Raw genomic sequence first — 17,116 nt, 5'->3', positions numbered from 1 at the left:
GAGATATGTTTTATTTATTGTTGCTGAAATTATAATATTCCTACTCGAGTTGTTGTTGTTTCTGGTTTTGGTGCTCACACTTACACACATAGATATAATGTAATGGCAATCGCCAACTTTCTAATTGTACGGTCATTTCTACGCTGTCCTCGAGGTTGCGTGACTTCGAGCGCACAAATGGCGCGCATTGTGGTAAGTGTAGTTTCCACGTGCACATGGTAGGAGAGGTCCTACATTGAACACTGGAATGCAGGTTCTTTGTTATTCCGTTCAATCATAAGAAAGCCATATTTTCCCCCGGTATTCAGTCAGATGGGTGTAAATCTATACTAACCATATGCAAACATTTTTTTTATCAAAATGCGGTTATTTGTTTTAGGGGGAGAAACGCCAAACAATTGAGAACTACATGTCCCATGGTGTGTTGGTTAATTTTTCCTGCACGCCGCCTCTCCCTCTGCCTGCGTGTTCCAAAGGAGGCTGTCAGTCTGAGTTCAGGGAAAACACAGAGTTGCCTATCTGTCAATCATAATTAGCAACCACAGGGAGTGAAACTGGGAGGAAGGTCGGTGAAACGCTACGTTTTTGGGTGAAAAGGCTTTGTACTTCCCGTGAAACAATTATGCTTCGGAAAGGAGAGGGAAATAAGTATCCTAGTGTGCTTAAAAATATTTGATCTACTTTGGAAGGAATTGCATAAAAGCGCGTTCACTGAAAGCCAAACTCGGCGAGTTTCACTTGCAAGCAACTATTCTGCTTGGAGTACGAAACATATCCAGAAGGTAACCACGGACGCACGACACTTTGGGATTTAATTTGGCTATTTAACACACTTCTTGACAAAAGTGGTTGACACATTTCAGAGGACTGTCTTAAAGTCGCTGTTGGTTACTCGCAGCGCAGACTAGGAGGTGTGACGGTATTTATCGCTTACCCAACTCATAAAATCTCAACCAATGCGACATTCATTTTTTTCATATTATTTTCTTCCATTGACCGCTCCCTGTCAATATTTGCAGGTTCACTCAAAACAATCTCGGCCCAAACATCCAGACGGCGAGGAAGAAAGGAGGAAAGATGAGCGGGGGAGATGTGGTGTGCTCGGGCTGGTTAAGAAAATCTCCTCCAGAAAAAAAGTTGCGACGTTACGTAAGTCTGAGCTTGATCATATTCATGTCTTGCTTTGGATCGTTACCACAGAGCGGATACATTGTAGCTATGCAAATGAAACACTTTCGATTATTTCGAATTTGCGTACGTTGCCTCGCTAATCACCTCCCCCAGCTGCACAAAGTTTATGCAGCATCTCGAATCTTTGTTTGCTACAACAAAACTATCGACAATTCATGAATAGCAAGAAGTGGATTTAAAATCCGATTGTAGTATTGACAAGTGACAATGGCCTCCTAGGCTACATCTTGTTATGATGACAGCCTGCATGCTGTTGAGCTTTTCAGTGATTTGATGCGAATTCCAACACGGGGCCTATTTCAAAGCATTCATGAAAATGGTCCTATACTGTGCAACATTCGCATTCCACGGCAAGGCAACTGAAATGCTCGTCTAAGTCATAGCATAATAGTTTATGAGCACATGTTTTAATGTCAAAATCCTAAGTGTAGGTTTGACTAATGTACGAATCTAAAAAACAGATCACGTTGACAACTCTCACAATGTCGTGAATGAATTCCAATTGACTTGTGTTCTTAAAAGGAATGCTTTTGAAAGCAGTTTCTGGTTGTCATAGGAAATTAGAATGTTCAGTCTTCTCCATAGTCTAGTCTATGTAGACTATGTAGACTCACGCCACCTCGATACCGAAGTGACTTTTTTTTTTTGTAGCAGGTTAGGAGAACTTACGCATCAGGTTAGGAGACTGAGGTTAAGGTTACCAAAAATGCTATGCTAACCTGCAACGACAATCACTTTGTATCGAAGTGGCGTGAAGAGTGTCCCATGTAGACTCAAGACTCGGCCTACTTACGAGACGGGGAGGTATGCCCATATAAATCAGTACAGTATTGAAATGATATGAAAATACATTTCTATCACAGTTGCAAAGCTAGAACACAGTTATGCAAAATAATGTTTCTCTCTATGAATCACACACTTCTTTGGAAGCTGGATGTCATTGTTGATAGTCTTACATGACCTTTGTTTGTTTTTTTACCTGAAAAGTATTACCATTTTCACACCCATAATGAAATTGCCACCCTGTATATGTCCCCTTTCTTTACTGTGTGAATCAGTGGGTGAATCAGTTGGCTGTATATTAGTTCCCATGATATTGGATCTGTTATCTATCCAAAGAACATCTATCGCCATTGTATTCGTGGGCCCTCTATCAGTTGTATTTGCTCCTAATCTACAAAGATGGCGTGGTAAAGAGACTGCACACCACAACTCTGGGACACAAATGACCATTTGTAAAAGAGTCTTGCTGTGTCCAAAAGGCTGTTAAGTGTTGTATTTGTGGCTTATTGGATATCTCTATTGATGTTTGCATTAGGAACTGGACGGCCCTGCGCTCTACATGTTTTCGCAGCAACCACAGTTCTCCTCAACCGATCTCTCCGAGAGAATCTCGATTGTATACCCCTCGCGTCCTCTCTCCTCAAAACCCACTGGAGGCGAAGGACCTCTGGCTTTCTCAGCCAACGGGTTTTGAGAAGGAGGCGGGGCAAGAGGAGGATGTGAGGAGTATACAATTGAGATTCTCCCAATGTCTCTGGTTGGCCATACTGAACCAAGGCATTGCCTGCCAAATACCATTCCTTCTGTCCTCCCTCCACTGATGTTATGATCAATCTGAATCTGCACAGAACTCAGTTCATTGTTCTCCTTGTAACTACATGCCTAGAACAGGAGTTTTTCCTGACTGCAGCCCTACTTAGAGCCTGTTTTTTTATTTTATTTAACCATTATTTAACTAGACAAGTCAGTTAAGAACAAATTCTTATTTACAAGGACAGCCTACAGTGGAGCAGTGTGTTAACTGCCTTGTTCAAGGCCAGAAACCTTTCGGTTACTGGCCCGACGCTCTAACCACTAGGCTACCTGCCGCCCCAAAGTTAGAACCTCTATCGAGGTCCCAGAGCGTTTCCTGTTCAGGTCACATGGTCAGGATAAGAAGTCCAGCCCCTAGTCATGATCAATCGGCACCCGGAGCTCAACACTCCCTCTGTCATTGTGAAGTATGACAGTCAGTCAGCCAGGGGGTGTAGGGGTTACTATGGAGTGGTTAGTGGTGGTGACACAGTAACCATGGTGATACAGTAAGTAACTATGCCTTCCCACAGCAGGAACAGATGAGACAGGAGACTCTGATCACATGACACTTAGTGACCAAGACACTGTGTGTGTGTGACGTTTTAACTGAATGGTAGTGTAGGGAGCCAGCCCAGCTGCTGTAGGTCACTCTGAAGTGACAGACTGGGAACACTTATCCTTATGTGAATGGAGCACTGAGAACGGTCTACTTCCTTAAAAAGTGGACATTTTTGTTAAGGGCATAATCCAATGGGTAAATGCAGTGTGTTGCATTTCACCAGGCCCCTGAGCAAACTGATTGTGACCTGATTGCACTGTAGCCTACTACTTCACTACCCTCAGGTCTATAGACTAGTGTGTATTTATCTCACCCTACATTCATTAGACCCTAAGAATGTGTTAATCTATTTGTATGATTTGGTACGTGTCCATTCTGGCCTAAATGGCTTCATTGTGCCCCTATAACAGCCTGTTTTGCTGCTGCCTCTTTGTGGCCCTGTAGGAACAGCCTGTTCTACTGCTGTCTCTGACCAATTCTTTGACCCAATTCATCTGATTCACACTTCTGCCAAAGCCTGGCGGCGTCTGTTTAAACACCGCTTTTGTGACCTTTTGTGTGTGTAAGTTTTGGAACTGTGTGTGTAACTGTGTGTGTCCTTAATGGTGTTCGACAATATGAATGGCTGTATTTTGACCCTCCAGTGTTAATAGGATCTGTGTGGTGTAGATGAGGCCCTGCATGCAGTATGAGAAGGAACACTGATCACTGGCGAATTGTTGTTTCTGGTTGAAGCTGTTAGCTGGAGCCCCCACTGAGTTACACTGGGCCAGGTGTGTGTGCGACCCACTCGCTGAGTGTGTGAGACTTGCCGGTGTGTGTGGCAGTGGCTAACGACAGCAGCGGTTGTGGGTGGAGGCGACCTCACTTGAGCCCTCTCAGAACAGCCTGGGACTGTGAATAACCGAACCCAGTATGCCTAATACAGCCTACTGGTCCTCAGGATTACGCCGTGACATCATGACCCGGTTTCAGGTGCCCCATCCAGATTATAGGCCAACCTTCTAATATACACTACCGTTCAAAAGTTTGGGGTCACTTAGAAACTTCCTTGTTATTGACAGTAAAGGCCTTTTTTTGTTTTTTTTTGTCAATTTTAAAATAACATCAAATTGATCAGAAATACAGTGTAGACATTGTTAAAATTTTAAATGACTGTTGTAGCTGGAAATGGCTGCTTTAAAAAATGTTTTTAATGGAATATCTACAGAGGCCCATTATCAGCAACTGTCACTCCTGTGTTCCAATGGCACGTTATGTTAGCTAATCCACGTTTATCATTTTAAAAGGCTAATTGATTATTAGAAAACCCTTTTCCAATTATGTTAGCACAGCTGAAAACTGTTGTTCTGATCAAAGAAGCAGTAAAACTGGCCTTTAGACTAGTGGAGTATCAGCATTTGTGGATTTGATTACAGGCTCAAAATGGCCAGAAACAACTTTCTTCTGAAACTCTTCAGTCTATTCTTGTTCTGAGAAATGAAGGCTATTCCATGCGAGAAATGGCCAAGAAACTGAAGATCTCGTACAAAGCTGTGTACTACTCCCTTCACAGAACAGCGCAAACTGTCTCTAACCAAAATAGAAAGAGTGGGAGGCCCTGGTGCACAACTGAGCAAGAGGACAAGTACATTAGTGTTTCTCAGACTAGACACTGACGCCTCACAAGTCCTCAACTGGCAGCTTCATTAAATAGTACCAGCAAAACACCAGGTCTCAACGTCAACAGTGAAGAGGCGACTCTGGGATGCTGGCCTTCTAGGCATCTTTCATAAACTAGACACTAATGTACTTGTCCTCTTGCTCAGTTGTGCACCGGAGCCTCCCACTCCTTTTTTTTCTATTCCAGAGCCAGTTTGCGCTGTTCTGTGAAGGGAGTAGTACACAGCACTGTACGAGCTAATCCAAGTGTTATCAAACAAACCATGCCATTGGAGCACAGGAGTGATGGTTGCTGATAATGGGCATCGGTACGCCTGTGTAGATATTCCATTAAAAAAATCAGCTGTTTCCAGCTACAATAGTCATTTACAACATTAACAATGTCTACACTGTATTTCTGATCAATTTGATGTTATTTTATTGGACAAAAAAAATTGCTTTTCTTTCAAAAACAAGGACATTTCTAATTGATCCCAAACTTTTGAACGGTAGTGTAGGTCTACCTCTGGCAAGGGTTCTGAATGTAAAGGTGACAGATACAGGGATGGGTATTTCGGTTGTGTGTGGAGGCGTTAACTGAGAGGGGGGGGGGTCAGAGAGGTGGTTCTGCTGCTTTTGTCAGGGTGACGGGTCATCTATAGACTGTACAGGTTGATCTAAGTAGACCTTCTGTTTGTGTGCCCTCTCATTCTCCAGTGTTCACCCTTACTGTATGAGCATTCAGCCTCTACTCTCCACAGTAGCTCCAGGCCAGACACGTAGCCCTGCTGGCTGCCGGGAGGTTAACCACTCTGGGCAAAGTTTGTCCCCGGCTGGCCAGCTCAGCCCCTGATTGGACGAGATCAAGGGTTAAACTGTTCAGCGGCCTGCCTGTGTCTGCAGCACCGCCCTGTTTACCGGCAGGCAGAGCACTGGGCAGCTCAAAGTGCACACTAAGGCCTTTTTTCTATTTTGTGGAGACATGTAGGCACACAGACGGCGTATATAGTGGGAGCTTAACCATGACCGTGCAGGGCCCCAGAGAAAGGGGTCTCTGTCCCATCTAGGGGCCATACGCTGGCATATAGACTTCATGGACCACAGTGTTGTGGGTGTTTAGTGTGTTACAGGTTTATCCATACACAGGATAGGTATTTTATTCAATTTGATATACTATAGCCATCAAATTCAACTCTGGACCTCAAAGCCAGTTCCGCTGCTTTTGTCATTGTTTCCCTCTAATCAGATGCTGATTTCGACCTGGGACACCAGGTGGGTGTCATTTCATTATCAGGTAGAAGAGAGAACCAGCAGGCTCCGGACCTCGTAGAGTAGGCGTTGAATACCCCTGGCCTATATGATGTATTAATGTAAGGTCACCTTCAGAACTGTTGCGTTCTCCTTTCTTGTCTTGGTGAGATGGTATGAGGAAACCTACCACAACCACTCCAGTCTTTTTTTTTTTTTTTCCCAGCCGCAGAAATGTAAACGTTTGCTCTGAACATGCAACTCTGTTAGGTTTTCATTTCATTGACATTGCACTTTCCATCTTTCATTTTTAGACTTCCTCTTTCGTTTCTCGCAATCTGGGAATTTATGGAGGTCCCACTTGTAAAGCGTTCATCAAAGAGAGAGCCCTGCAGGTTGTGTGTCTTGAGACATCTGCGCTGTGTTTTCTAAACTACCCAAGGAAATTAAAGGGGATAAAAGTTGGTTGTTACTTCGTCAGCTCCACTTAATGTGCGGAGACAGTTGAGGCCGGGAGGCAGCAGGGGGAATCTCTCTCTGTGTCCCCTCCCCATATGGCGACATGGATCGCTCCTCTCCTCTCCTCATAGGAAGCTCAAATGGTTGGTCCCATCCAAAGCATTCAGAGGGGTTATTCATGCTGTGCTTATCCCATCCTTTCCCTCACAGGGCCTCAGTGTTTGAACAACAATACTCCAGAGACAGGCTGACACAATGAGCTGAGAGGGAAAATGTTGAACCCTAAAGGTCCCTTTTTGAGTGTCTCTCTGTCCCAAATGAGCCCTGATCAAAAGTAGTGCACTATATAGGGAATATGGTTCCTTTGGGACGAACCCATAGGGTGTTGGCAGTAAACTCACTGAGGACATCCTCTAGCCGGCTCAGAAAATATCCTTCCACTTCTGTGAATGTGTCTTCACCAGTTAGCAGCTTGAGGGAGTCTGTCTCCTGACCTGAACCACTTACTGTATGTAGCTCGCTGCAGCGCCCTATAAGCCATTACTTGTGCTCAAGCCTAATTTAACATTTTTGAATTGCGACCAACCAAGGAGGAAATTCTGCAACTTCTGAACAAACAGAGCGGACGGATAGACAGATGGGAATCAGTGGAGTGGTCAAACGAAACAAAGGAATAGCTTTTTTGAGTACAGGATTCATTTGCTCAGCAAGTGGAACAGAGAAGTGCTTGTGTGGCGTTAGCGTAAGAGGCTATTCCTAGCCAGCATACATTATTGTTGAAGACCAGGGCTCTCCAACCCTGTTCCTGGAGAGAGACCCTCCTGTAGGTTTTCACTCCAACGCCAGTTGTAACTAACCTGATTGAGTTTATCAACCAGATATTTATTAGAATCAGGTGCTCTAGATTAGGGTTGGAGTGAAAACCTACAGGACGGTATAGCTCTCCAGGAACAGGTTTGGAGAGCCCCTGTGTCCCAAACAGCACTATTCCCTATGTATTGCACTGCTTTTGACCAATAAGTAGTGTACTGTATAGGGAACAGGGTCCCATTTGGGATGCAGAGTATGTCCTCCTGGCTACCACGACAACAGAACAGTCCATTTTGAAAAGCAGCAGACTGCTGCTGCTGTGTGGGAGCAGTCATGCCCAGAAAATAATGGATTGCATCGGCCATCAATTATTTAAATGTCCATTAGAAATATAAAGAAAAAAAGAGAGACATACAACATTAATGCAGGGTGATATCTTGTTGACACAGCAATTACAATGCTGTTACGTACCACATACACCCTGTTTATCCCTCTTTTCAGTCGTTTTCAAAAGGCTGCTGATATATTAAGGTTGAAATATTTTCCAAACCGATTAACTGCCTCAGACCCATTCATTGTTTGTATTTGAATGATTCTCCAAAAAAGAAAACGACCACCTGACTAGTGTTTATGTACCCAGAGCTCCACCAGTATCGCCAGACGACCCAAGGCGCTTTTCGGTTGTCTAAGTTTTCATTTGCTTGTTTGCGTTGCGGGGGCCGCTTGAAACCCAATCACGACAAGATAAACAATGCGCACAACCACAATAACAAAGCATCCATTTAAAGCTAAGCCCTATGAATAAAGTTTTGGTTATTTTACAGGGACACACACACATGGGTGAAAACCTCGGGCAGTGTTTTTCAACATCGAAGAAGCCTGATTTAACATGAGCTGTGGTGTATTTGAGCGTCTTGTTTTTCACTCAGGTGTGTGTGTGTGTGTGTGTGCGGCAACGGTTCGCCTGATTTGGTTTTATTGGTGTAGTTAGCAATTCAGTGATGAAAGCCATAGGTCTTTTATAACAGACACTAGACAGTTAATCTATGCACACTTTCTGCCTGATAGTCTGTCTGGGACTCAGGGACCAAGAATAGGCCTGGAGTTGACCCACGGCCAAAAACCCACGGGCTTAGTCCTACAGCAGGTACGTGTAGCCGGTCAGACGAAGCACCCTGTCTGACAGTGGACTGCAGTGATGATATAGCAGGGATAAGATCATTTCAACTTTTAAGTTATAACTATTTAAACATCTATCTGTATTTCATTGTGGTCTGACTTGTCCTATTAGTGTTGTGGAGTGGGAAAGCCCACCAGCACAGACCCCATCCTTCCCCATATGTAACAATTTCCTTGCGTCACTCACTACCACTGTGTGGACAGTCCTGGTGACCAGTTCTCTGTTTCTGTGGCTATTCTCGTCAACTGCGGTGGTGGTCATGTGGCGTTCTAGGCCCATGTCGTTTTTCCAAAGTCCGCCCGTTATAACTCCCAACGTGCTCTGCTGACAAACACAAACACAGCAACAAGTTGGAAGTTAATCTCCCCCCTTTAAACAACACTTTTTGCTTTTTGTCATGTTGCTTGGTGGCTGGGCTGCTGGCCTCGCTTGGTGCAGTCTGTTAACAGATTTGTTCCTTTATTGCCTGGCTCTTGCTGTTTATACTGTCATAGATGAAAGACTCAATCTCCTGCTGAATGTATAAAACATTACAAACACCTTCCTAATATTGAGTTGCACTCCCCTCAACATCCTCAAGTCGTCGGGGGAAGGACTAAAAGGTGTCGAGCGTTCCACAGGGATGCTGGCCCATGTTGACTCCAATGCTTCCCACAGTTGTCAAGTTGGCTGGATGTCCTTTGATGGTGGACCATTCTTGATACACACAGGAAACTGTTGTTTGAGAGACCCTACAGCTTTGCAGTTCTTGACACAAACCAGTGCACCTGGCACCTACTACCATACCCCAATTGAAAGGCAATTAAATTGTTTGTCTTGCCCATTCACCCTCTGATTGGCACACATACACAATCCATGTCTCAATTATCTCAAGGCTTGAGAATTCTTCATCCTGTCTCCTCCCCTTCATCTACACTGATTTGAAGTGGATTTAACAAGTGACATCAATAACTTTCACCTGGATTCACCTGGTCAGTCTGTCATGGAAACAGCTGGTGTCCTTAATGTTTTGTACACTCAGTGTGTATACACACTTTCTGTTTTATTATTTTTTTGTGTGGAAACTCTCCTGTGGTTGTTGTAGAGCTCCACAGTCACATGGCGTTATGGTTGAATAGGCGAACTCTTAAAACTATCCAGACCCAGTTCTTATGAAGCACAGGTAAGACACTTCTCCAGACTCTTGGCTGGATAGGTTTAAATGCCTGTATCCAAGGCAGAAAATGAAGACAGATTTATACAATGCAGGCTACATAAATGAAACTTGCAGTACGATATAACGTAAACGTGTTCAGAGTTCAACTTTAGAAATCGTTATTTATTGTTCCATGTTAAGCCCGTCCAGTGACGTCTGGCTGTAAAGATATTACCTGGCTACCCAAACACTACGCCACGACCACGGATGCTAGTTTCTTCTCTGCAATTTATGAGTACCTACTACCTCCCTGACGCAAACATTCTAACTGCTCTGACTGGTCTCAGAAACCCGCCAGGTTAGGCTGGGACACTCGTGGGTAAAGTGCCGTGAATTTCTTTTTCCATTTGTCATTGGCTTTGATACTCTGATTGGTTAGAGATGATTCAATCGCTGATTACTTTGTTCTGTACAACACCCCTTATCTTGCCGTTGCCATCGTTGAAGTAGTTTGTTGCGGTCTCAGACTGAATTATGTAGCAAACAGAGCAGCGCTAGAATTCAGTTGGAGTCATCGGGCTAGTAAAAATAGACCTTATGACAGAGAGAGAGGTTATTTCAAGCCCCAACTTTGAGTCCTACTGCTGCTCCAGAGAGAGGGGGCTGCTGCAGGGACCCAGGAGCACACAATGTCCAAAGATGGTCCCTTTTGCTTTGGCCTCTCAGGCAGAGCTGGCTTCCCCTTCCAGCAGCTCACGGGACCAGACCATAGAAATACAAATATGATCTGCAGGCCATCCACCCATCACAGAACATTGACTTGAATGGGGATGCTTTTTCTAGTGATCCTGTTTCTATGGTCCAGACCACTGGATTGTTTGTGCAGTCATGGGAACAAGTCTCTAAAGCTGAGAGTGTATGGAGCCTGTGTATAAGCACATGTGAAATCGTCCTGGAAGGAGTTCAGAACCAGTTACGAGGCTAAGTGAGCAAGGTGTGTGTGCATGTGTTTGGTGTGTGCATTTTGGGATATTCCAGAATGTCAATCAATAATCCACTCCACCTCCTCATAGGCCATCAGTAGGCAGAGAGAGTGGGAGGGAGAGAAAGGAAGGAAACTAAAAGATGCACCGAGCTAGCCTCAAACCCACACCATTAGCCAGCCTCAGTCAGCCTACTCTCTGTCCCTCTCCCTGCTCAGGGCTCCTCTTGGCAGGCTGTGGCAGTAGGAATGTGAGCCTCTTCTGTGCTTCTGCTGTGTTCAGTGAGGGCTGGCCTCTGCTGCCTGATTTGTTGTTTCTGCTGAGCGCAGCGCTGAGTCTGACGGAGGAAAAAGGCGCAGCTCCCTGGCGCCCCAGCACGGCATGGCGGCCGCTTCCTGTGTGCGGTGCTGATGGCTACCAGATGTCTGGAGGGAAGAGAGACTAGTGGTCTACCACGCTGGTGTCTAGTGCTTTTCGTTCTGTTTCACTTTCGTGCTACCTCTTTTTTTTTCCCCTCTCGGTCACTCCCTCTCGGTCACTCTCTGACAACTCCTCTCTGGGTCGCTCGGTCACTCTCTGATAGAGGTTGACGGATTAATCGGCATGGCCGATTTAATTAGGGCCGATTTCAAGTTTTCATAACAATCGGAAATCGGCATTTTTGGACGCCAATTTACATTTAAATTATTTTTTTTTTACAATTGTTTACACCTTTTTATTTAATCTTTATTTAACAAGGCAAGTCAGTTAAGAACACATTCTTATTTTCAATGGCGGCCTAGGAACGGTGGGTTAACTGCCTTGTTCAGGGGCAGAACGACAGATTTTTTTTTTTTTACCTTGTCAGCTCAGGGATTCAGTCTTGCAACCTTACGGTTAACTAGTCCAACACTCTAACTACCTGCTTTACATTGCACTCCACGAGGAGCCTGCCTGTTACCAGGTAAATTGGTAAAGGTAAATTGCCAAGGTAAGTTGCTAGCTAGCATTCGTAAGCATTCCTTCAAACAGCACTTTCGTGCATTTTGCCAGCAGCTCTTCCCTGTGCTTCAAGCATTGTGCTGTTTATGACTTCAAGCCTATCAACTCCCAAGATGAGGCTGGTGTAACCGATGTGAAATGGCTAGCTAGTTAGCGGGGTGCGCTACCTCTACTCTCTGACAACTCCTCTCTGGGTCGCTCTGTCGTTCGGTCACTGACAACTCCTCTCTGGGTCGCTCTGTCGTTCGGTCACTGACAACTCCTCTCTGGGTCGCTCTGTCGTTCGGTCACTCTCTGACAACTCCTCTCTGGGTCGCTCTGTCTGTCGCTCTGTCTCTAACCTAATCACACACCCACAAACTGTGGATCAGGGTGTGAGCTGCTGCTGTGGGCTGTTTAACCCAGTAGAGGTTAACTCTGCCTGTCTGTCTTAGTCAGCTTATAGTTGAGCCTCTTCCCAGATCCGCTCTCATGGAAAAGACATGCTTCATTAGAAACTACCATTAAATCATCTTCCCCCCCCTCCTTCTGCATGCCTTGGCCACATCCCATTTTGGGACGCAGACATGAACTAGATGAGCATAACTGGGCCGTAAAGCCTGTAATGCTACATTTCAATATCCAGACCTCATACATTTTATAGCCGCTGTAATTCGTGGTCGTTGAGAGAGAAAAAGGTGTGCTCTTCACATTTCAGTGTTTAGTGACTTGACTGTTTGATCTAGAGATCTGGACTGTTTGACTCTTATCAATCCACGTGAGTGGTCTACTGTTGAGAGTCGACCACAAGGGACCATGTGTAAGTGGCTTTACTTCATTACATAACTAATATTATGCGCATGTTTCAGTATGTCACTCATTTTACGGTTTGGCATGGATTGTCAAACGTGTGCGCAGCCCCCCGTGGCGGCTCACCTGTCGTCTCCGCCACATGGACACCTGTGCTTCTGCAGGGCCTTCGTACAGCCTCTAGACCCACTGCTGCTGTGGTCCAGCCCCTCTTTGTGTGGACCAATCTCCCCTCTTGAGGATTCCTATGTGTGTTTGTGCGACGGGGGGAGGGGGCACCCTGGAGACAAGCTGTGAAATGCCCACCGCCGCCCCGTGTAATTTCTCGGGTTACTGCGAGTCGGCCGGCCCATACGGACAGACCACACACTCCTCCCTACCTCTGTCGCTCTCTTTCTCGCTATTTTTCTCTTTTCGTCTTGTTCTTTCTCTTTTTAAAAATCATTATCGAAATGCGATTATACCAGAGAGATGAGATGTGGCTAGTCAAGAGGGAGATGGCGAGAGGGGCAGGCCAGTCCTTTCTTAGCCTGTCCCCAATGAGTGTCCTGCGGGCAGCCTGATTGCATTATAGAGCTCTGCTCTGGTGCTGCTCGATCTCTCTGGCCTGGCTACCAGCCAGAGGAAGGGGATGAGACACCCCCCCCCCCCACTCCCTGTGAAGACCCTGTTGTGAGAGCGGGCTAGTTTACACACTCCCTCTGATTGGTGGCTGAGAGACTGAACTCCCACCTTCTCTCTCAGTATTCCTGTGAACTCTCCCAACGTTATTTCCGTATATCTCTCGGGTACATCTCCGAACCCTGTGGAATAGCTTGAGTGCTCGACCCGTCGACATTTTGTAGGGCCGACTTCATCTCTCGCTCTGATTATACCAATGGCATTTGGCTAGGCGACTGGACTGGTCGATCAGGCATTGAGTTCCAGGTCAGTACTACTATGCAGAATGTAAGCATTTTTGTTGTATTTATTGTTGAGGGAATTCTATTGAGTTTACTGCTGCTTATCTGGACATTTTGGGGATTTCCAACTATAGACCCTGGCTTTATGGTTCCCAGGTGGACTGACGACCTGCAGGTGTCCACACAACTCAAGCTCCGTTGGAGCTTAGCTCTTACCTGCTACTTTAACACACACCAACTCAGCTTCCCCTATTCAGAAACCATACAGCCTGTGACAAGAGTCTCTAAGTGTTGGGTTAGTGAAAGTGATGTGGTTTTGAGCTGAACAACGATCCTCCCAAAAAGAAAAGATCCTTCCTCATAGTTTATTCGTAAAGTAATGACAACATTCCACAATGTATTCTGACATACTGGTTGTCTGGAAGGGATTTGTTTACAGTAGATACGCCTCAGCCACATACTGCTCTTTCATCTAGAATTTATTGATCAACAGGCCATTTATGTTGATCAGTGTTAAGCCCATGCATGTGGTTATGTGTGGCTCCCGAGTGGCGCAGCGGTCTAAGACACTGCATCTCAGTGCAAGTGTCTTATGCAGTCCCTGGTTCGAATCCAGGCTGCATCACATTCAGCCATGATTGGGAGTCCCATAGGGCGGTGCACAATTGGCCCAGCGCTGTCTGGGTTTGGCCGGGGTAGGCCATCATTGTAAATAAGAATTTGCTCTTAACTGACCTGCCTAGTTAAAAAAAAAAGTCAAAGGTCTGGCATTGGCCATGCATTCATTGTCATACTTCCTTAACATATAACATAACACATGGCATAGCCTTGTCTTGGTCTGTTTTGCGTGTTCAGCTCCACTATGCCAGTGTGTGGTTTGGACCACTACTCTGATAGCCGTTTGGCTTGTCGAGTTGTGCGCTCAGTCATCCTCTTGTGTGTACAGACCAGACACGCACTCGCAGGCCGAGACAAACCACGGCAGAACTAAGAGGGGAATTGTCTGGGCCGCTGGTCTTCCCCCTCAGCCTGGCTACTCGCTCTCTGCAGCCAAGAAACACTGATCATGTGAACGGCCCAGCCCTGCTAATGGAATGTGTTGAATTCCTAAAGATGCAGTTTTGACAAACACATGTGACTTGGGGGGGGCTGCTGTACATGTTTTGATCCTCAACCTTTGTACAGATGTTATTGTTGAGAACCAACTTGAATATCAGGTAAAGAGGAGATGTAGAAGGGGAGGGATGTCTCTGCCACCTACCTCCCCCATGCCTGCTCCCCCACGTTAAGTAGACGACCTCTGAACAGCCTAGCTAGAAATGCCACGAGTAGAACCTACAGTATTCCTCCTAACATGAGAGAGCATGTTTGTTCCACGTAATATATTTATATCTGAGCCTTCCACATTGTTGTGCAATGTACTGCTATAGTCGGATGACCTAGTCCGAGCTCTTATGTCCTGTCCCCCATCAGTTCTCACAGCTAATCGGTTGCCAGTTCCACTAAAAACAATCCCCCTAACTGAATACTTTCCTGCATGAATTGAATAGGCTGCTGTATAGCAACAAGGGCAATTAACAACAGAAATATGGGAATCGCTCTTAGTGGCGCTTCCCGTTGGATAAACAATTAACGCTAGTGTGTGTGCATCTGGAAGTAACAGTAGTCCTATGTCATTGCAGGCCTATTAGGAAGGAAGGACACATTTCAAACTCAAATCAACCAATCAATAACTCAATAAAACTACAAATCAACTTGTCAATTCTCAGGTTATTGGGTTAAGCTAATAGTAGGTTGACCCCTGTATGACTGACTAAATCAGATAGTATTTAGTGGTACACTTCTCTGCAGTCTATCCGATATAAGGAATTATACATTTAAATTCTAAACTAATCTGAAACATGGATTACTGTTGCCTAATTTATTATTTAGGCAAACAAAATTCTGTTTTCTGTAATACAATTGGAGTACAACCCATCTGATTTGATGACGTAGGCCTACACCACAAATGGACTCTTTTCACGTAGTTGAAGAATTCTCCCATACATATACAATAGATGACTCTATTTCTGTGCTTTCCCTACAAACATGCATCAAGAGAACACATGGACTCCACCTCTGTTCAGTTGTCAGTTAGTTAGAAGCCAGTGGGTGTTGTGTTCTCCATTGGGCTAATCAGTGCTTAACTTTGGCATGAGCTCACCGGAGCTGAGTACTGGCACATCAGATGTTCTACTGCTTGAGCTCCTGCTCCTCTTATAGAATATTAGCTCAAAAGTATTGTGGAGCTCCTGCACCTAAATATAAACAGTACTGGGCCCCAAAACTAGTACTTGAACCTATTTCAGTCCAAGTCAAGCACTGGTGATAATAGCTATTGAGCTTTGGTTTCTGTTGCTCCATCCCTCTACCACAAACCAACATCTATACAGCTTCACCAGCCAATAGCGAAAGTGCATGAACATGGCGGCCATTGTGTACTTACCACAAGTCACATAAGTTGCATGGACTCACTGTGTGCAATACTAGTGTTTAACGTGATTTTTGAATGACTACCTCACCTCTGTACTCCCCATATACAATTATCTGTAAGGTCCCTCAGGTGACAAAACATTTGATTTGACTGTGTTGGATGCAACAGGTGTAGTGTGAAATGCTTACTTACAAGCCCTTAATAACCAACAATGCAGTTCAATAAATAGTTAAGAAAATATTTACTAAATAAACTAAAAGTAACACAATAAAATAACAATACCGACGCCAAATATAGGTGGTACCGAGTCAATGTGCAGGGGGGATCAGGTTAGGTAATTTGTACATGTAGGTAGGGGTAAAGTGACAATGCATAGATAATAAACGGTGCGTAACAGCAGTGTAAAAACAGAGGGGGTGTGTCAATGTAAATAGCCCAGGTGGCCATTTGATGAATTGTTCTGGGGGGGGGGATGAATGAATCACTTTGATTTTCATATGGGTGCACTCAGAAGACATTCATTTTATTCAATAAATGTTCCTTTTGTTCGATAGTCTCTATTTATATCTGAAAACCTCAGTTTTGTTTGCGTTTTCTTCAGTAATCTACAGGCTCAAACGCAGTTACAACAGGCAAACAATCAAAATTGTATCCGTAAAGTTAATAGAAACATGTCAAACGATTTTTCAATTTCTGCCTGAAGACACACCAAAATCTAACTGCCTGTAGCTCGGGCCCAGAACCAAGGATATGCATATTCTTGGTTTCATTTGAAAGAAAACACTCTGAAGTTTGTAAATGTGAATTGAATGTAGGAGAATATAACACAATATATCTGGCTTAGATAATACAATGAAAATCATGTTTTTTTCATTTTTATTGTTGTATCTTTAAAATGAACAAGACCAAACAAACATTCAGATAGGATGATGGGAAAAACATAAGAGGGCAACAGTACTTGTGCAAAGTTTCAGAATGATAACTTCCCAAATGACTGTGCTACATGAAAATTTATCATGAAGTCACCCAGGTGTCCCAAACAAGTAGCCCAAATGTACCCAAGTGGCCAAATTGGTGAAGTTATACATTTTGAATGGAATAACTATATACAAAATACCAAAATGGTATTCTAACACCCCCCCCAAAAAAGAAAAAATATATATATATATACACACACACATTTACAT

General features: G+C 44.5%; 1 protein-coding gene across 8 annotated transcripts in view; it reads left to right on the top strand.

The window, feature by feature from the left end:
- The first annotated feature begins 456 nt into the window (after nt 1-456).
- The window catches only part of LOC112236864 (GRB2-associated-binding protein 1), a 68,162-nt gene continuing 51,502 nt past the window's right edge, over nt 457-17,116 (top strand). Inside the window, exons 1-3 of one of the 8 annotated variants that reach the window (XM_024405462.2) lie at nt 466-782; nt 864-911; nt 1,020-1,149. In XM_024405462.2, coding sequence (XP_024261230.1) covers nt 1,078-1,149 — 72 coding nt within the window. In that variant the 5' untranslated portion in view covers nt 466-782; nt 864-911; nt 1,020-1,077. Of the gene's footprint in view, nt 920-1,019; nt 1,150-17,116 lie in introns of all 8 variants that reach the window. The other 7 variants (XM_024405463.2, XM_042329633.1, XM_024405466.2 and 4 more) reach the window with 7 other exon arrangements.

The sequence above is a fragment of the Oncorhynchus tshawytscha genome, linkage group LG11 (assembly GCF_018296145.1).
Source record: "Oncorhynchus tshawytscha isolate Ot180627B linkage group LG11, Otsh_v2.0, whole genome shotgun sequence".
Classification (NCBI taxonomy): domain Eukaryota; kingdom Metazoa; phylum Chordata; class Actinopteri; order Salmoniformes; family Salmonidae; genus Oncorhynchus; species Oncorhynchus tshawytscha.
This window is presented reverse-complemented; position numbering and strand designations above follow the sequence as displayed.